The sequence below is a fragment of the Scardinius erythrophthalmus genome (genome assembly GCF_964197995.2).
Source record: "Scardinius erythrophthalmus genome assembly, chromosome: 9".
Taxonomy (NCBI): domain Eukaryota; kingdom Metazoa; phylum Chordata; class Actinopteri; order Cypriniformes; family Leuciscidae; genus Scardinius; species Scardinius erythrophthalmus.
This window is the reverse complement of record NC_138229.1, coordinates 4,747,385-4,768,747: the sequence shown is the minus strand read 5'-3', so window position 1 is coordinate 4,768,747 and position 21,363 is coordinate 4,747,385. Positions and strand designations below refer to the sequence as shown.

Genomic DNA, 21,363 nt, shown 5'->3' with positions numbered 1-21,363 from the left:
ACGACACAGCTCTCGACCTGTGGTTAGAAGCAGTTTCTTGTTTGCGGACTAAAACCTTGTCTTGAGCAAAATAAGCAAGCCATTCAGTACAATCTGTATCTTATTTAGAATACACACAAATGTAATTTACGTCTTTTTGTTTGTCAAGAGATTTAAAGCGTCGTTTTTGAAGACTAAAAAGACTTAGTGCTCTAAGAACGAGTCTATGATTGAATCTGGAAATAAAGCGAAAAAACTGAGAAAAATTAGAAATAGTCCTCAGATGCCATGTCCGTAATTTATAGCAAAACATTAAGGCTGGGCAAAAAAATCTATTTTTCGATTAATCGTTTTTTAAAATGTGGTCGATACAAAATCGATTCTCAAACGCCAAGAATCGATTTTTTTCCATCTTTATTTGTCTATTATTACCCAAGTATTAGTTTTCCTTCATTGTTCATAGTCTCGCAAACTCAATTTTATAGCTAATGCTGTGAGATTTTGTTAGTTTTATCTAATTCATAAAATAACTTCAATTAGTGCTGCACGTTTAATCATATCGCAATCGCGATGTCAAGCCAATACGCAATTAGGGTATATGACGCAAAATGCTGCGATTTTTTTTAATGAAATAAACAAATTTGGGCTTTTAACGCAATTAATGCAGCATCTGTTAATTTTTTGTCATCCTTTGGCTAGTGTTACATGATCCCGCTCTTATTCATGCAAATGCTTTTAAACCATTCATGCGCGACAAGACAAAATAGAGCTCGCTGCCTGTGAATGTCGAGACTGTGACACAGAAAAACTTGCGATGATATCGAGCGTGCGCACAAGACAGCCCAGAATAGTTATCTTTCGCGCTTGAACGAACAATAACACACACAATTATGCCAAAATGTCTTTTTGTTGAGTATTTTCATAACATAAGAGCAGTCTTATGATGAATGTGAAAAGTTATGACTCGTGAGAGAATGAGGCGCGTGTGAGATCTGCGTCTCTGTCAACAGCGGCTGGTCTTAAAGGGACAGTACACAGTAGCCACTAATTATCTCTGTCGTTAAAGTTAATCAAAGAACAAAGGGAACAGACAAAAACACTCACTACTCTTGACTAAAGAACTTTTGTAACTTTGATTAGTCTATATAATATAAATATATAATTTATAATTAATGCAGCGCAGACTGTTTGATAACTTTATTCAATTTCTGTATATGGCCTAGCTGTTAGACAGGAAGGGCACGGATGAAAATTATATGCAATGTTTTTATATGGGTTTATGTGAGGATTGTTAACCTGTAACACTTTTCTTTTCTTTTTCTTTTTTTAATAAATATAGGATTTGTATTAAATATTCATTGAGTCGAATCGAAATCTAATTTAGAATCGAAATCGAAAAATCGAATCGAATTGAGAGCTTGCGAATCGAAATCGAATCGAATTGTAACATCTGAATCGATACCCAGCCCTACAAAACATCTACCGTTAATTCGATCTCAAACTGATTCAAGAAGTTATTACTCCACCACGTGCATGACATCATTAACCAGCGTGGTTGAACGATCAATTTGCGACAGTACGGTTTTGGGAAACAGCAGTGGCGGATTTAGCAAATCGGGGGCCCAAGGCAAGGTAGAGCTATGGGCCCCCTCCCCATCCAATCTTTAAAAGAGAGCGAAAAAAATATGTATGGACTGAATGGTGGATAGGCAGGTAAAGCTAATCTACGGGGATGTAAAGGTTAGAGAGGAGAAAAAACGTCCCCTTTAAACCCTGCATACACTTCTTTACTCCTAAACAGAAACATGTTACAATGTTTAGCCTACATGGTACAATTTCTGGTAAGCTATGTTTTTTTGTTTTTTTTTTGCTTGACAAATTTCACCATTTCGATTCAATTCTTGTGATTTGATTCAATATTGACTTATTTGGATAAATATTAGGTAACGTTTCACAAGATAGGCGTTACTTTTTCTCAAGAAAAAAAAGCCCTATCAGCTGGTATAATTTAAGGTTAAAATAAGTAATATAGTAGCCTACACATATTTAGCCAAATACTCTCTAATAGCTCTTATTTTTCTAGCCAATTAAATGGCTTTCCTGAGGTAAAGTTATGTGACGATTGTTCTCCAGCTGTTTTACAGCTTTCCACGGTTGAAAAACACTTATTGATCGATATTATGAAAGAGGATTATACATTTCGGTAAGTTATACTGTATCTTTCAACATTGTTAATTCGTGTTTATTTACTATTAGCTAGAGATGATCAGTTCACGTGCCGCTATAGGAATCTGTCACGTAACATTAAAACGGCAAAACGGTATTTATTGTTTGTATTTCGTTATAGAATTGACAGAATCTGAGAGCTGAGATTTTTTTAAATATCATGATTCATAAACTGCTCAGTTTTGTCTGTCGATCTCCGTGTCCTCTTTGCTTCACGATTTTTCTGTGCGTTGGACTTGGACGTTGTTGTTCCTGATCTGTATCCCCAACAGTAGCCGTAATAATACTTATCAGCGTCTTTTCACTTATTTCTTTTATTTGAGCCGCTTGGGTAACCTCGAAACTTTAAATTTTCGCGTTTAGACTCGTCTTGCTCTGTTTGTGTATTTCCCAGTCCTCCTGTTACTGCGTGTTGTTTATCTTTCGCGCCGCGCACCTTTACGGACTTTTTGCTTTCCTCCCGCTTCCTCCTTTTTTCAGCACCGCTTGGGTAGCTAGCTTCGCTTCATTTTTACTCTGTCTACTACTCTGTACACTCTGTCTGTCAATCACTTCTTTTCTCCGTCAGTTTTTTGGCACAGCCTTGTCACTTTCGCAGATGCGCAGTAAGTGAGATAATGGAATAATCCAATGTAGTGAGGCGGGGGGGCCCCCTCCTGTCTGCGACACTAATGATTTGATGCCATTTTTCGCAAATGGAGTTTTAGAAATATATAATTAAAAAAAAAAAACTTAGACATAAGTTAATAGGGCATTTTGGGGGCCCCTAGGTAGCTCGGGGCCCAAGGCAATTGCCGACCTTTGCCTAATGGTAAAGTCCGCCCCTGGGAAACAGTCACGACTAGCTAGTTGATTTCTTCAACGATGCATCATACTATGGTAGTTAAGCAGCGAGTTGTGTCGTTTGTAAGGGAAACACACCCCTGTTCAGATTTAGGACCACATATGGAAGTGGCCCAAATCAGAATTGGAAAGATCAGATCCCATGCGGTTTGTGCTGTTCACACTGTCATGAGAAAAAAACAGATCTGAGTCACATACAGTGAGGAAAATAAGTATTTGAACACCCTGCTATTTTGCAAGTTCTCCCACTTGGAAATCATGGAGGGGTCTGAAATTGTCATCGTAGGTGCATGTGCACTGTGAGAGACATAATCTAAAAAAAAAATCCAGAAATCACAATATATGATTTTTTAACTATTTATTTGTATGAAACAGCTGCAAATAAGTATTTGAACACCTGTCTATCAGCTAGAATTCTGACCCTCAAAGACCTGTTAGTCTGCCTTTAAAATGTCCACCTCCACTCCATTTATTATCCTAAATTAGATGCACCTGTTTGAGGTCGTTAGCTGCATAAAGACACCTGTCCACCCCATACAATCAGTAAGAATCCAACTACTAACATGGCCAAGACCAAAGAGCTGTCCAAAGACACTAGAGACAAAATTGTACACCTCCACAAGGCTGGAAAGGGCTACGGGGAAATTGCCAAGCAGCTTGGTGAAAAAAGGTCCACTGTTGGAGCAATCATTAGAAAATGGAAGAAGCTAAACATGACTGTCAATCTCCCTCGGACTGGGGCTCCATGCAAGATCTCACCTCGTGGGATCTCAATGATCCTAAGAAAGGTGAGAAATCAGCCCAGAACTACACGGGAGGAGCTGGTCAATGACCTGAAAAGAGCTGTGACCACCGTTTCCAAGGTTACTGTTGGTAATACACTAAGACGTCATGGTTTGAAATCATGCATGGCACGGAAGGTTCCCCTGCTTAAACCAGCACATGTCAAGGCCCGTCTTAAGTTTGCCAATGACCATTTGGATGATCAAGGGAGAAAGTCATGTGGCCAGATGAGACCAAAATAGAACTTTTTGGTCATAATTCCACTAAACTTGTTTGGAGGAAGAAGAATGATGAGTACCATCCCAAGAACACCATCCCTACTGTGAAGCATGGGGGTGGTAACATAATGCTTTGGGGGTGTTTTTCTGCACATGGGACAGGGCGACTGCACTCCATTAAGGAGAGGATGACCGGGGCCATGTATTGCGAGATTTTGGGGAACAACCTCCTTCCCTCAGTTAGAGCATTGAAGATGGGTCGAGGCTGGGTCTTAATGACCTGAAGCACACAGCCAGGATAACCAAGGAGTGGCTCTGTAAGAAGCATATCAAGGTTCTGGCGTGGCCTAGCCAGTCTCCAGACCTAAAGAATCTTTGGAGGGAGCTCAAACTCCGTGTTTCTCAGCGACAGCCCAGAAACCTGACTGATCTAGAGAAGATCTGTGTGGAGGAGTGGGCCAAAATCCCTCCTGCAGTGTGTGCAAACCTGGTGAAAAACTACAGGAAACGTTTGACCTCTGTAATTGAAAACAAAGGCTACTGTACCAAATATTAACATTGATTTTCTCAGGTGTTCAAATACTTATTTGCAGCTGTATCACACAAATAAATAGTTAAAAAATCATACATTGTGATTTCTGGATTTTTTTTTTAGATTATGTCTCTCACAGTGGACATGCACCTACGATGACAATTTCAGACCCCTCCATGATGTCTAAGTGGGAGAACTTGCAAAATAGCAGGGTGTTCAAATACTTGTTTTCCTCACTGTATGAACAACAACAAAATCTGAGCCCTAGTTCTGGTAGTGATTTGGTGGAAAATCATCTGGCAGGAACATCATCCACAGAGATCCACTGTTCTCTAAGCAGAGAAAGCGGGTGGTTCTGTGATAAACTCAGTCTATTAGCTCTCCTAACATGGACAGGAGCGACAGGAAATATCCCGCCAGCTCAAGACTGGGCTGTCATAGCATCTTGTCACAGAGGCACAGTCATGACTTCACTGCCTTATTTGATCAAGACGGATGTCTCAGCATGTTCATATATCCATTATGCTCTGCGACGGTGGGTTGCAAACAAAAGCCCCGCGCAGACACCTGATGCACACGCCGGCCAAGAGTTTCGACGCCTGCTAGGTGGAAGTCCAAAGTGCAAATCCTCTTGTTTGCACTGGACGTGGAAACCACCGTGAAGCCTTGCTTGGGAGGGAGCAGAGAAAGCGACTGACTGGAGAACAGTTGTTGCTCTGAAAACAAAGTAAAGGACTTCTTATGAAAAACAAAACAAGACGGATGTGTCCTGGGAGCACTACAATTGAAAATGAAAGTGTGTGCAGAAGCCAAGGCCCTTACTGAAACATGATGTGGCCGTTAAAACCAAAGTTTAATCTTCAGTAGGGCAGCCAGGAACACAGCACTCCAAAACAACTGCTGCCAATGCTAACAGATTGTCAACAATACAAACTCACACACATCACCAGGCCATTTTGGTGCATAAAAAGCTTAAATAAAATTGTCTGGTTTTGCTGTTCACAATGACACTGGCCCACCCACCACATAGAAGCTTCTGTGTAAAGACACAGTTAAACTACACATTGTAAACGCAAGAGACCGGAAATGGCAACTTATGCAAAGAAACTCGGTGCGTTCCACTGAGTATGAAAGTGTAATTTTAAATGCTGACCTGTAAGTTTGAATGATGAGAAGACGCGTGACTGACAGAGAATCTAAAAGTCACAGATTGACCACTTGGCTACTTTCGTTTACAACTTCATTAAACAAGGCAATTACAAGAAAGACTACAAAGGTTCTTCTACATAGAAGAAAAACACATGAAAAAACAATGTTAAAAGGTACTGAAAAAGAAAAGAGACAATATCTAAATTACAGTAAATGGACCCCCCCCCAAAAAAATATTGTACTCATTACATTGGTAAATCGCCTCAAGCCCAGTCTCAAACTTGTAGTACAAAGCTAAAATACAAATCATTGTTACAAAAAAAGTGGAGATTATATATTTTCTTATTTTAAATTTATTATTTGTGATATATTTACTAGACTGTGACATCCTATTTGTTACTGTGTAGCGTTGTTATTGTTAACTAAAAGTGGAAATAAAATATAATAAAATACTATAAAAACGTACATGTACACAACGTAAATGGAAAATAGAAACGTTGCCTTGGCACCCTAGCAACTAACTGAAATAATTTTAGTACTTCAACTTATTTTTCTAAAACTCCAACTGAAATTAAAATAAATTACAGCTAAATAGAAAATTAACAAGCTGAACATAAAAATTAAAGCTTAATAAATATATACATAATAATAAAATAACACTGTTGCGGTGTTGCATGCTTAAAGTCTAGAGTTGGGGATCATGTTTAAAAACTGCTTCAATGGTCATTCAACTCATCCTTTTATAAAATCGTCAAGGTTGAAGTCAGAATAGTGCTAGTGCGTCAACACCTGAAACTATTGGCTAGCAAGAATGTAGCCCAGTGCAAGAAAAAACATCCCAGCATCAGTTCCACAATTCTGTCCATTCCAACAGAGGACACTTAATTTTGGGGGACAATTTCTAGCTTTAATCTGTTTTGACCAAGTACAGAGAGACACAAGGCCCAGTGCGCCTGGCCCTTCCATAGCCTGATAAGGGCTTCAGGGCAGACCAGGGGCAGCACAAACCGCATGGACGGGGGAAAGGGTGGAGAAGAGCAGTGAAGCGAGCAGCAAAATGAATGGCACTGGCAGGAAGTCATGTCCCTGTCAAACTAAGCCAGCGAGAAGCTGAATAAAATGAACTTTTTACCATTTCAAACATCCGAGTTGGGTTCAAACGGGTAAAGAAGAAGTACGATGAGCTAAAATATAATGACTATGACCATTAAGACTTCTGAATGAAATGGGCCAAACATCATATGTTCAAATGGGATAGCAATATATCCCATGGGATAGCAATATATGGGATAGCAATATACAAAACAAATGAACAGTCCATTAAACCCATTACAACACGCATGTTAAAGGGATAGCCTAGTTCACGCAGAGATGAAAATTCTGTCATTAATTACTCACCCGCATCTCGTTCCAAACCCGTAAGACTTTCGGAACTCAAATGAAGATCTTTTTGATGAAATCTGAGAGATTTCTGTCCCTCCATATAGACAGCTATGCAACTAACATTTTGATGCTTCAAAAAGTTCAAGAGATCGTAAAAAAAAAATCCATATGAATTTGAGCGGTTTAGTCAAAATTTTCTGAAGAGACACAATCGCTTTATATGATGAACAGACTGAATTTAAGCTTTTATTCACATTTAAACATTCATCAACTCACACATCAGTTGTGGTAAACGGAAACTTAAGCATGTTCCCTTGATGTACGAGAACCAATGAGGTTCATTCTCGCGTTACGCAGCACGTTTGAGCTTCAGCAAGAACCAATGAGGTTCTTTCTCGCGTTACGCAGGATGTTTGAGCTTCTGCAAGAACCAATGAGGTTCATTCTCGCGTTACGCAGCACGTTTGAGCTTCTGCAAGAACCAATGAGGTTCATTCTCGCGTTACGCAGCACGTTTGAGCTTCTGCAAGAACCAATGAGGTTCTTTCTCGCGTTACGCAGGACGTTTGAGCTTCTGCAAGAACCAATGAGGTTCATTCTCGCCTTACGCAGGATGTTTGAGCTTCTGCAAGAAGCAATGAGGTTCATTCTCGCGTTACGCAGCACGTTTGAGCTTCTGCAAGAACCAATGAGGTTCATTCTCGCGTTACGCAGCACGTTTGAGCTTCTGCAAGAACCAATGAGGTTCTTTCTCGCGTTACGCAGGACGTTTGAGCTTCTGCAAGAACCAATGAGGTTCATTCTCGCGTTACGCAGCACGTTTGAGCTTCTGCAAGAACCAATGAGGTTCATTCTCGCGTTACGCAGCACGTTTGAGCTTCTGCAAGAACCAATGAGGTTCGTTCTCGCGTTACGCAGCACGTTTGAGCTTCTGCAAGAACCAATGAGGTTCATTCTCGCGTTACGCAGCACGTTTGAGCTTCTGCAAGAACCAATGAGGTTCGTTCTCGTGTTACGCAGCACGTTTGAGCTTCTGCAAGAACCAATGAGGTTCTTTCTCGCGTTACGCAGGACGTTTGAGCGTCAGCGAGAGCCAATGAGGTTCATTCTGGTGTTACGCAGCACGTTTGAGCTTCAGCAAGAACCAATGAGGTTCATTCTCGTGTTACGCAGCACGTTTGAGCTTCTGCAAGAACCAATGAGGTTCATTCTCGCGTTACGCAGGACGTTTGAGCTTCAGCGAGAGCCAATGAGGTTCATTCTTGTGTTACGCAGCACGTTTGAGCTTCAGCAAGAACCAATGAGGTTATTTCTCGCGTTACGCAGGACGTTTGAGCTTCAGCGAGAGCCAATGAGGTTCATTCTCGTGTTACGCAGCACGTTTGAGCTTCTGCAAGAACCAATGAGGTTCATTCTCGCGTTACGCAGGACGTTTGAGCTTCAGCAAGAGCCAATGAGGTTCATTCTGGTGTTACGCAGCACGTTTGAGCTTCAGCAAGAACCAATGAGGTTCATTCTCGTGTTACGCAGGATGTTTGAGCTTCAGCGAGAGCCAATGAGGTTCATTCTTGTGTTACGCATCACGTTTGAGCTTCAGTGAGAACCAATGAGGTTCATTCTCGCGTTACGCAGGACGTTTGAGCTTCAGCGAGAGCCAATGAGGTTCATTCTCGTGTTACGCATCACGTTTGAGCTTCAGCAAGAACCAATGAGGTTCATTCTCGCGTTACGCAGGACGTTTGAGCTTCAGCGAGAGCCAATGAGGTTCTTTCTCGTGTTACGCAGGACGTTTGAGCTTCAGCGAGAGCCAATGAGGTTCATTCTTGTGTTACGCATCACGTTTGAGCTTCAGCGAGAACCAATGAGGTTCATTCTCGCGTTACGCAGGACGTTTGAGCTTCAGCGAGAGCCAATGAGGTTCATTCTTGTGTTACGCATCACGTTTGAGCTTCAGCGAGAGCCAATGAGGTTCATTCTTGTGTTACGCATCACGTTTGAGCTTCAGCAAGAACCAATGAGGTTCATTCTCGTGTTACGCAGGACGTTTGAGCTTCAGCGAGAACCAATGAGGTTCATTCTCGTGTTACGCAGGACGTTTGAGCTTCAGTGAGAGCCAATGAGGTTCATTCTTGTGTTACGCATCACGTTTGAGCTTCAGTGAGAACCAATGAGGTTCATTCTTGTGTTACGCAGCACGTTTGAGCTTCTGCAAGAACCAATGAGGTTCATTCTCGTGTTACGCAGCACGTTTGAGCTTCTGCAAGAACCAATGAGGTTCATTCTCGTGTTACGCAGGACGTTTGAGCTTCTGCAAGAACCAATGAGGTTCATTCTCGTGTTACGCATCACGTTTAAGCTTCTGCAAGGACCATTGAGGTTCATTCTCCTGTTACGCAGCACGTTTGAGCTTCTGCAAGAACCAATGAGGTTCATTCTCGTGTTACGCAGCACGTTTGAGCTTCTGCAAGAACCAATGAGGTTCCTTCTCGTGTTACGCAGCACGTTTGAGCTTCTGCAAGAACCAATGAGGTTTATTCTCGTGTTACGCAGCACGTTTGAGCTTCTGCAAGAACCAATGAGGTTTATTCTCGTGTTACGCAGCACGCTTGAGCTTCTGCAAGAACCAATGACAGTTGTTCTCGCACATCAATGCTTTTATGTGAATTAAAAAAGACTAAATTAAATCTCTTCATCATATAATGCGATCAGGTCTCTTCAGAAAATTTGGACTCAACCTCTCAATTAATTTGGATTAGTTTTACGATGTCTATAAACAGTTTGAAGAGTCAAAATAGTAGTTGCGTAGCTTTCAATGGCGGGATAGAAATCTCTCAGATTTCATCAAAAAGATCTTAATTTTGGGAGAACTAACTCTTTAAATGTATGTAAAAGTTGCAAGGCTGAAAGCATTTCTGTGGTCCATAAAACACACTGTTAAAATTAAGAGTATAATTACATCATCAGGGAGAACATCTTAATTGGGAGCATGCATGAGATTACAACTTGGTGAAGATGTCATACTTGGATCCAATAAGATGACAGAAAGGCACAGCATATTTTCTGAATGCTTCTTGATTGCATAATTAGGAATCTCTAGGAATTTCTTAAATGAGCAATCATGGAATAGTCACTGCTTTTGGAAATCCAACTTCACACTTAATGTCCCACTCACACGCAAATGAGGGAGAGTGAGTGAGTGCACATATAGGCTATGCATAGATGTTTTCTTCTAAAAGAAAACATGAATTTCCTTTGTGTATTTCTTCTCAATTACTTTTGAGCAGATCAGAGGATCCATACAACACAGACTTAACCTCTTAACACAACAAATAAAACTTAAAAAATATGCATGGATGAGGGTCGCTAGTGTCTCATCGAGTGTCATCGCATGAGTGTCGCTAGTGATCAAGCATTTTTTAACACCTCCAATGTATTATTACTTTTAAAAAAACAGAAACCCTAGAGCATGGAATAATATCCTGTTTCTTTTTGCATATTCTATTTTCTGCAGAAGCAGGACTGAGCTCTTGTACTTAAGGTTGGTTAAAACACAACAAACACTACATTGCTTCAGAAGTCATACAGAAAATATAAGGTTTACAGTTCAAATTCTCTGTGCATTGGAAACGAATTCATGAATGACAACATATAAAGATTTCAGTTCAAGATGTGACAGCTTCACAATAACTCTCTGAGATCTCAAAGGACAAAAAAATATGTACAACAAATACATGGCACATTACTTTAGCGCTAAGCACAGACAGCAACAGGAAATTCATAAACATTATTTTAAAATAATAATGCATTATTTTCTAAAAGTCACCTCAGAAAAAAAAAAATCAATACAAATGTTAAATCCTGTTCATTTGAACATCCAGTACACTTGCTTTTCCATTTTGCGGCATAGTAAAAATGGGACACCATCCCAGTATGTTTCCGCGTGAAAGTGCAATTAATGTCAATTAAAAATAGGACAAATTCTACATTTCACAAAATGTAACAGTGAATCTGCATTACCTTTGGCCCAAACCAACTGTAAAGCCACACAGAGATAATCTTAATAATACAGGCATTAAGATTACATATTCATTCAATTTGTGACTATATGAGATCTTAATATAAGCTTGTCAAAACAGCCCTGCCCAAAAGCACGAGAAAGATTATTTTCTGGAATAAAATGATGATAAAATAATTTTAAAGGTTTCTAAGAGAATATCAGAAGATGTTCTACATTAGTTTGAAAAAAGTAGATCACTCACAGCATTAGCAATTACAAGGTCATGGGTTTGATTCCCAGGGAATTAATTAACTAAGAAAAACATATAACATTTTATATATTCCAGACTATTATCTTCATGTATTTGGTTTAAAATGGCTTTAAAGATTAATTTTTCGGAGACAACCTAAAGAGCAATTGTAGCCAATTGAATGTATAATGAACAATGTTTAATGCAAAATGTCAAAAATGTCTAAAATACAGTAAAAATCTTGTGCCAAGGCTTGGCTGTGTTAGGCTGCAATATTTACCAGCAATTATTTATATTTTTTTCCAAAACATGAATAATACCACAGTCACACAGAGACTTAATCCTCTAATACATGTAAGATGTACGACAGGGATCCCAAAATGTGTGACCAAATAAAGTGCAGCAAAATCATCACAAAATCATTGTGAATATCTGAAATAGCGGCCAGCCCTACTAATAACCACAATTTGTCAAAGCTTAACTAGCCTAAGCTGTTTTAACAGAGTGAGAAGCTGGTTAACACAAAAGCAGATATGGTATCAGCAATGGAAGCAAATATGTGTTCGCAAAGCCTATTAAGGTCCTGGCTAATCCAGACTAGCCAAGACTTATCCAGAGTTAGGCTGACAGTTTTAACTTATTTAGGATGGGCCATTAATAGGATGACTGAGCACCAACAAGCTGCTTTTTTATATACTTCCTTTGGTGGCATGGGGATAGGGATAGGGAATGAGACAGGGAGAGAACTTTTACTTATTAATTCTCTCATAGCGGTAAAGGTCGAACTCTTGTATTTTCACAGAGGTCACGGAGCCACATAGGAGCCACTGTGTCCTCACAATCATTCACTGTTACAGAACTGCTCCTGTTCTCGCTTAACTAGAGTTCACCAGACTAGAGTGGTGGGCAACTTCAAATAATGGGTACTACAATCTTGAATACTGGTTCGCCAATGTATTAAGTAGACTCCAAATATTAAAGATGCAAATTTCAAGTCAACTGACCCTTTCCTAAGCTCCGCCCCCTTGGATACTGTAGCTAACAAGCTAACAATTTCTGTTAACATTTTCAGTGAAACACTCTGATGAGCGACACATCCAAAAATGCTTTAAGTCTCATTTGAAAATGATATCAGCAGATAGTCTAATATTAAGTTTAATTGAACATAACTTGTTTCTACAGGTACTGAATCAGGTATCAAACGTGTTCATCCTCGTTGGGACGCCTATAGACCTGTAGCATCAAAAAAGAGCAATAGGTTGATAATATGGCAGATGATATTTGGGGGGGAAATAATAATGAACGAATAATGTGGCATATTTTGCTGAAAAAGCAAATTTCAAGTTCATTCCAATGTCGTGTGAAGCTCGTCAACCGTAACCAAAGTGGGCGGAGTTTAGCGAAGGGTCAATAGGACATCATCTTAACACATGATGTCACCAAAACTCATACTTCTGTCCATCTCTCCCTATCTGTCTTTATTATCTGCTCAGTTTCATAGTGTTTTATGATCCATACTAGCAACTCATTTTGTGGTTTCAAGCGGAAGAACAGTCCTGACTAATAGGAAATGAATGACGGGTTGTCCGTGTCAGATATCACCGCTTACCAATTCACTGAGTCATACACAGAACAGCAACCAAACTTCACAGCTTGATAAAGCATCCAATTCTCCTTCCTTGGGAGTAACCAGAGTCCAGAGCACTCACGCCCTCATAAGGCAATAACCATCCACCATTTTGAGAATATTTGACCCAGGAATTACTGTTAAAAGTGCAACAGCGACCCAAATTTGACAGGTGGCACCGACTGACATGATAAATTGATTGATGTTTAGCGCTCAAGGCTGATACCTACAAACTAATTGTTTTTCTTTTCTAATTAATTTGAAGATTATCAAGGGAAAAACATCCTTTGCAAGCCACAGAAAAGTGTCTATATATGTAACCACCCAATATACACCATGGTTAATGGAAACATATAATCAGGCTATTAATTAATTATATACATCGTGCATTCTGAGCTTTTTAAGCACCAAGTTCCCATACGAACTAGCCTAATTACTTGCGCAATATGTAATATTTAATTGTGCATGCGTGGCGCGCTAATCACCATTTACTCTGCGCACGTTCACTATTAGTGATAAAACGTGAGACCCATTTGAATTCTATTGAGAATTTGCCACTTTAAGATGCTCTGGAGAAAGTAAAACGTGATCTAAAACAGCTACATAAACTAAAAAAAGACTGATGAAAAGACGAGAGAATATCATCCTGCACCAACATACATTAGAAAGCTTGTTAAACTACTCATGACCACCTTTACTAGAATTTATCACGTTCTATTGAGGTAAATGTTGACTAACTTGTAGAATTACCTGTTAAGGGAATAGATTGTTCACTTAAGATTTATATCACAACTGTGGCATTGTTGTAGATATAGTTTCTATGTGTGGGCTAATATTTTTCATAACTAATGTTATAGATAAAAAGAAATAAATATGTTAAAATTGGCCTTAGCATGGTAATGAAGCGCCATCAATGGTCTTACCTGTAATTATATTTATTTTAACAATTGGTATAGTTAAAAAATTACAATAACTATGTTACTTTTTCATAATGTCAAAGTGCAAGAGCTAAGTCTGGACCTTCAGATATAAAACCTGGATTTCAGATATTCCAAGAATAGTATTTAAGTAAAATTCAGTCAAACTGAAAACGTTTTCGGTGCTTAAATAATATAAAATACACAATATATCCTATGTAAACAAGTAATTGTTAACTAGGCTAGTACTTTATTGCTGTTATGTTATCAACCATATTTGAATGTGGTTGATAGGCCTACCACAAAAGACCATTTAGCAAAAATAAATAAACTAGATAAATATCCCCCCCATCTTCAAACCAAAACTACGCCTATTTCTATCCTTCAAATCACTAAAGCTGTAAACGTTCAGCTGACAATCTCCCAAACCTCAGCATAATTTCCCTAAAATTTGAATAGTGTAATCTGACAGGAGTAATGCAGTAACACAAACCACAAAACAGTTTCATATAATTTGCACTTGACACCTTGCATCCTTTAGAGCAAACCTGCCATTCAGTAAACTCATTATTGATTGCACATATTCTTATAGCTCTTATCAAGCAGCATGCAATGCAACATCACACAACAGACCACTTGGGTTGACTCATAACACAAAAGTGACAGCTAGAAAAATTAACTAGCTAATGTACGATTATATAGGAAGACCTATGATGACAAGCACTATCATGTATGCACACAACAGAGAGCATGCTGAGATTTGTGTGCTGTTGCATTGCATGCCAGGCCCTGTCCAGCATTCGGCCCACATATGCTAAAGCGCTAACGCCTTAGCACTTTTTGTAACGTTGGTACTGTTCACTTGAATAATAATAAATAAATAAAAAACATTAACCACAAACACCTCAACCCGCCACCACACTAAAACGGAGGTGGTGTGTTTAGCACCACAAGTCACAGCTGAAAACCACAGCGAAACCTGTCGACTGACTGAGTGTGTGTGTGTGTGTGTGTGTGAGTGAGTTTAACGGCGGCGGCGGCAACTGCGGTCTCCGTACCGAGCAGAAGCAGCTTCAACTCCCGTCTCGAGTCGCGTTTGTCTCGACGCAGTTGCTTATCGATTTCTGCGTTGATCCGTTTCGACTCCTTGGCCTCTTCGCTCAGGCAGCAGGCCATCATCGACTCTAAAGTCATCCCCACTGCTTTACTGGCCTCGTCGGGGCTTCAGAAACCAGAAAAAAAAAATATATATATCACCTCGCTCAAGTAGCCGTTGGAAAAAAGGCGCGAAAAAATGAAATAACCCCTTTATTCTCCTTCTCTGAGGTAAACTATTAAGAAAAAGAAGGGGAAAAATGAGAGGGAGGTGAGGAGATGATCTGAAGGGGGTTTGAGAGTGGGGGAGGGGGCCGGGGGGCCTCGCGCGCTGCGTTCAGTCCTCTCGCGGCGAACGCGAGCCTCTACCCCGCGTACGGACCGCGGTGAAATCACGGAGGTACGTGAGGAAGAAAAACCGGGAGGATAGAGTCGACGAGGAGAAGGAGGTCCGGGAGCCTTATCTCGCAAATGATTGAAAAATCCAGGACAAACTATCCCTCGCGTAAGTTACATGCGACACTCCCACAAACGGCTCCGCGGCGGCTCACCACCAACAGGGGTCCCGGTGAAAACGGGACAGATCGCAAAGTCGCGACATCCACTTTTCCTGGCTATCCCCCCCCCTCCTCTCCAGCCGTATCCACCCCTTCAAACGGAGGGAAAAAAAACTCCTCTGGAAAGGAGGAATTGCTGTCCGTTCGGGGTGAATGAAGCGTCACTGCTTCACAATGAATAATGTCAAAAACATTCCGTTTTGTGTCGTTTTTATGTAATGAAAGCTCTCAGTCAGTCACGACACTTGTAGAAATTTTTAAAATCCTGGAAGAAGGGAGGGAAAAAGCCCGTTGCCTTTAAAAATGGAATATGCCACTTTTTTGTGTGCGGATGACAGCACGCAGCGTCTCCTCCTACATCAGCGGAGCTGCGTGCGCGCGCACACTAGACTAGTGTGATTCCACGGGTGATTGACAGGGAAAGGAGAGGCGGGGACTGTGCGCGTGCGGATAACAGGAACTGTCAAGTTTGGTCGACGGCACAAAGTCAGTCAGGCATTCTGATCTGAAAGCGCTCACTCCGGGGCGTGTCTCTTATTCTGAGGAAATAGTGTGTGCACTTCGCTGAGCACTATTACTTTCACAGGAGTCTCGCATTTTAGAGCAGATTTCTGCACACACACACACACACACACACACACACACACACACACACACACACACAAAAGTGGCATTCGCAGTTTTACTTTATTTTAAGGTGTCATTGTTACAGTGTAAATACATTTTTAAGAGTGATATTAAGCAACTACATGTAGCCTACTTACTATAAGGTTAGGGTAGGATTAGGATTTGGTTGAGGGTTAGTTGCATGTAATTATGCATAATTGCAACTGTTATGTCTATGGTAAGTACATGTAACATATGTACAACAAGGACACTGTAAAATAAAGTGTTACCTAGATAAATATACTATGATTGTAAATAGACTATGCTACTATTAATAATAATATCTGCTTATTCCCCTTATGGGATGAGTATTTTTAATCACATCAAAATAGAAGACTTTTTTCAACTTTTTATTAGGCTATATGATTAAAATTTTTTACAATTTTTTTAAAATCAATCATTTTTTAAAATCGGTTTATTGTAATTTGAGCTGAAATGACTTGGACAAACATCCAAGTTGATTGAAATAGCATGGGAAATCTCTTGATACCATATGGGATAATATTGTACCATATTGATATAAAAAATCAATATATATATATATATATTTATTTATTTATATATAAAGAAAATATATTTCATTCTCTGTTGATATATACATCTGTTATTGTACATCTGTTATGTACAGCTATATATATATATATATATATATATATATATATATATATATATATATATATATATATATATATATATATATGTAGTTGTACAGTGTTGCTGTTGTATAGGCTGTTAATTTAACGGTGCTGTAATTAAACATCACAATTTTGGAACTCTGCCTACATCTGGTGGACATATATGGTAGTGCATGTTGAATAATTGACGTCATAACGATCTTGATAAAGTCCTGATGGGTGGGTATGTTAAACATTTGCTTTAAAATTTATAGCGAAGTGTAAAACAGCATAAAATTAATGTAAATCAATCAACAAATCTATACAAAAGCCAGTGCCTCTGAAGTATTTTTATAGATAAAATTATTTTATTGTTTTAATGACTTTACTATTTTAAAATGTAGAAAATAGTAATATGATTTAAGATATCTGACTGGAAATATTGTTACAAACATGTGGGAAACATCACATGATTTTTTCTCTTTAAAGGATAGTTCACCCTGAAAAGAAAATTATAAATGTATTATTCATTATTAAATAATTCAAATGTATTATAAACGATAAAAACGAGCTCTCGTTGAGTTGTGACAGTGTCAGAAAGACAAAGTCCTGCCTTCTTTGATTTGATTGGTCATCTCGATCATTTGGACGTTGACGAGCACATTTAGACCACTGAGGCAGAGCAGCCTAAAAATGTAATCATCATAAAAATTGAACTTTTAAAACTTTTTGTAATCCTAACAACAAACAGCTTTACTCATTCTACGCTAAAAGCATAAGATAATGCAAATAAAATAAGAAAATATGAATTCTATTATTATTATTATTATTATTATTTTTAAATTCATAGCTCGGGCAAAATCATTGGCTCTGGTCTGGGAGGGGTAGTGCCCCCCCCCCCACCCCCCGTTTGATGTGGTAGCAATGTCTGCTATTTCACCAATTCATAAAAACAATAAATTTGCATGCTAATCTGTTCTTATTTTGCGCAACTGCAGTCGCTTGCAGAATAAAGTAACTATCCTGACAGCAGAGGGCAGCAGATATTCGTGATCAACAATCCTGATCCTATTGTTTCTTCAGACAAAAGAAGGCACTGTTCGACTACAAATGCTCTCAGCCGTGCATACTTATTCATTTCAACCGTGCACAGATCCAGTTCAAGGGGAAAAGTTTTCACAATTAGCCTAATAAACCTCGAGAACAATCTCTTGCACTTGCACACACATCACATAGCCTATCTGCTATCCTTCTTCATAGTGCATGCTTATTTTCATGAAGAACTAAAAAACACTCATGGCACGTCATGATCTGCAGTTTTCTTAGATCACATTGCTAATTTCAAAGCCAATGTTTCTTCCAGCCTCACTTTATATTGTCGATCAAGTTGCAAAATGGACATATAGCCTAGCTGCCAACACGCAAAGACAAGCTGTCAGTAGGCCTAACATGACAGCACGAGACACCTATCATTTAAAAAAAAGTTCTCGATGGCTTCGAACTTATTTTAATTTCACAATTTACAATAAGCACAAACCCTCTGCAACGTATAAACACAGAAAAATGGCCTTTCATATAGTCGTTTAGAATAAATGCGGTATTGATTTTTGTTTTGATGTTTGATAGTGAAGGTCTCGCCCTGGATTTACGTGCTTTAAACTGGACCTGATCTGGGAGCGGTCGAGATCACTTTATTCCCGCCAGAGCTCCAAGCCTGTTTCCAATGGCAACCACCATATATGTGCAGCTCAGCGCAGCGACTCACTAGAGAGAGTTCCATGTGGAACGCAGAACGTTCTATTCTCTCGTCATCTGATTGCACCGCGGGATGTTTGCGATCTCTCCACCCGGCCAGTCATGGAACGTTCCGATGCCAGAACTCTCTGTACGCCTCCAGGGTTGCCAAATCTGTGATCGTGTGAAAGGTTTGGCACATCGCATTAGTAGTTTTTGTCTGAAATACTTTTTCTCGATTGCTAAAACACATTTCTTGAAACTATGCCTCGTATTCTCAAAACAGTAAACACAAATCCATAACGTCTCACCCAATTCCCCAAACATCCATTTTCAGGTCAAAATGAAACTCGACACTCAAAACCTTTCACTCTTGCTGAAAAAACAAACTTTGCCCTCAGACATCACACACAAGCCCTCACAAACACACACACTACAACATAGTCTTACACACCACTGGTGCAATAAATTTAAAACATTTCCAAATGTTGCTTGTTCTTATGATTGAGGCGACGGTGAAGCGACTAATATTAGACCTACTCATAGCCCAGCCTCCCTCATAGTCATACCATGGACAAAGACATGGGCAACTAGAGTGTCTTGTCTCCTTGCCCTTGCCCTTCACCTTCCTCCTCCTCCTCCTCCACTCCAGTGTCCTCAACCTCTTCCTTCATGTCTTTCTGGATCCATTGTTCCAAAACCCAATGAACTGACTCTGGCCCTTTTATCTATCAATAATAATCCAGTTTTTTTCCAATTGCTAACACACAATTTTGCAAACTAGGCTAGTTTTATCAAAATACTTAACACAATTCACAAAACCACACACCCAAACTGCAAAATACCTAATATATCCTGCAAAAGAAGCACTGCAACCAAAACTACATATAGCATTATCAAAATCAAACTTTTGCACGAAATGGCACACACTTCATTCATATTAGCAGATTTTTGTCTAACCAACTGCACACTGTTGGGCATAATGAAAAGCACTCTCATCTTTAGTATGCTTTGCCATAATACTAAAATAGTTTCAATTGTAGAAAATTCTTCAGATTGTTCACATGCACAGAAATATTTGCAAATACACACACACATGCTGTTGAAACATTTTTTCTTTTTTCTTTTTTTTTCACCAAACAAGTCAGTGCAACATATGCACAGCAGAAATATTTACATCAGACTGAACAAAAATATGCTCACAAAAAAACAGTAAACTGAAAAAGATTGAAGCGTTAACAATTAACCATTAAGGTGTTTGGTCAGGTGACACATGTAGTGGCCAATCAGCTCATGTAGTGTCATTTTGAATGGCAGTGTTTTGAAATGGCAAACATGTGACTTTATGTCAGATTGTTGTGTCTTATGCAGAGAACTGTGATCAGTGCGCTTAAAAAGTGCCATTTTGAATTGCGAAATGTGTTTAGACTTTTGGAGAATTGAGAAGAGGTTTTGCTCTCTGTGTGTCAGTTTAAATAATTGTGCTGTGCATGTCATTTTAGTGTGTTAGTAAAAACTGTAATATCAATAGAAGGTTCTGATTGGTTTGCAATCAATTTTGACTTTTAGTGTTTCCACTTGGGTAATTGTATGCTAATTTAGCTGAAGCTGTGCTGACTTGAGTGAACAATATTGAATGCTAGTGCTTTATACATGACAACATGGTGCAGGCAATGAGAAATGAAGGGATTTGTGTGTAGAGTTTTGCAGTGACAGTTCAACAAATCTGACTTGTCATGTGTCAAAACGGGAATAGTGTTTATAGTTTAGGGAAATGGGTGTGCTTTTTGATAAATGGCGTTATGGTTTTGAAATTTTAGTTCAAAAGCCTGGTTATAGGGTAAACGTACCTATTAAGCTCAAGTACCCATTAAGCACACTACCATCTTGGAGCTCAGATTATAAAAAGAAACAGCAATGTATTATCCTATTTGATGTATTAACCAATTGATGTGTTTGTTACTATTTACCTCCTGTAATTTTAAACCAATCAGACCATTGCACACTGAGATATGTGTGTCCATGTGTTCACACTGTCTGGCGGCTATTTTCAAAGCTGTCTGAAAACTTTCACCAGAAGAGGAGCCCCTCAGATGTGCATTTTTTATATGTTTAAACATTTATTTTGAAGAAGTACATCTTCTTATTGCAAAATTAAGAGATTAATGTTTAGACTTTTGAATATTATAACCTGGAACCTGGATGTGGGAAATAATTACAGTTAGATCTAAAAGGTAGTTTTAGCAACATAGCCCAGATGCTACAAACATAGCTAGCTTACTAGCTGTATAAGATTGTGTGCTACATTAATATATTACTTCACAGGAATTAATGGCTTGTACTTTTAAATCCATAATATTATAATTTTACATTTTATTGATAGTCTGTGGTTTTAAACTGCTGTAATTTTTAAAGAATTCATATTATTGTTAGGTGAGCTTAAAGGGTGCACTACTATGACAATCACACAGCTTCAGTGTGACATCAATTAGAAAAAGCATAATTTCATAGATATTGTCTATAATAGTTGTTCATATTAAAATTGGTATAAACTTAATACATTACCTAGATTATTAATTTAGCTAAATATTTTCCTTTAAATTTTAATTTAATATTTATTAATTAAAAAATGTTTTTGCTCCAATTAAGCACAGTGTGTGCTCCCTTTAAGCTCACCCACATTAAACGTCTATGTAAATACTTAATAATCAGAATTTAAATATTAACTGATGGTTGTCACTATGTTAATCTTCAAAAAAATGATTAATAAACTTATTTTCACAGTCTTAAGAT

The 21,363-nt window shown here is 38.9% G+C and overlaps 1 protein-coding gene across 1 annotated transcript in view; it reads right to left on the bottom strand.

Annotated features, from left to right (window-relative positions):
* gna11b (guanine nucleotide binding protein (G protein), alpha 11b (Gq class)) overlaps positions 1-15,925 on the bottom strand; it is a 53,187-nt gene extending 37,262 nt beyond the window's left edge. Inside the window, exon 1 of the mRNA XM_081374006.1 lies at positions 14,963-15,925. Coding sequence (XP_081230132.1) covers positions 14,963-15,098 — 136 coding nt within the window. The 5' untranslated portion in view covers positions 15,099-15,925. The remainder of the gene's footprint in view (positions 1-14,962) is intronic.
* Positions 15,926-21,363: the final 5,438 nt, after the last annotated feature.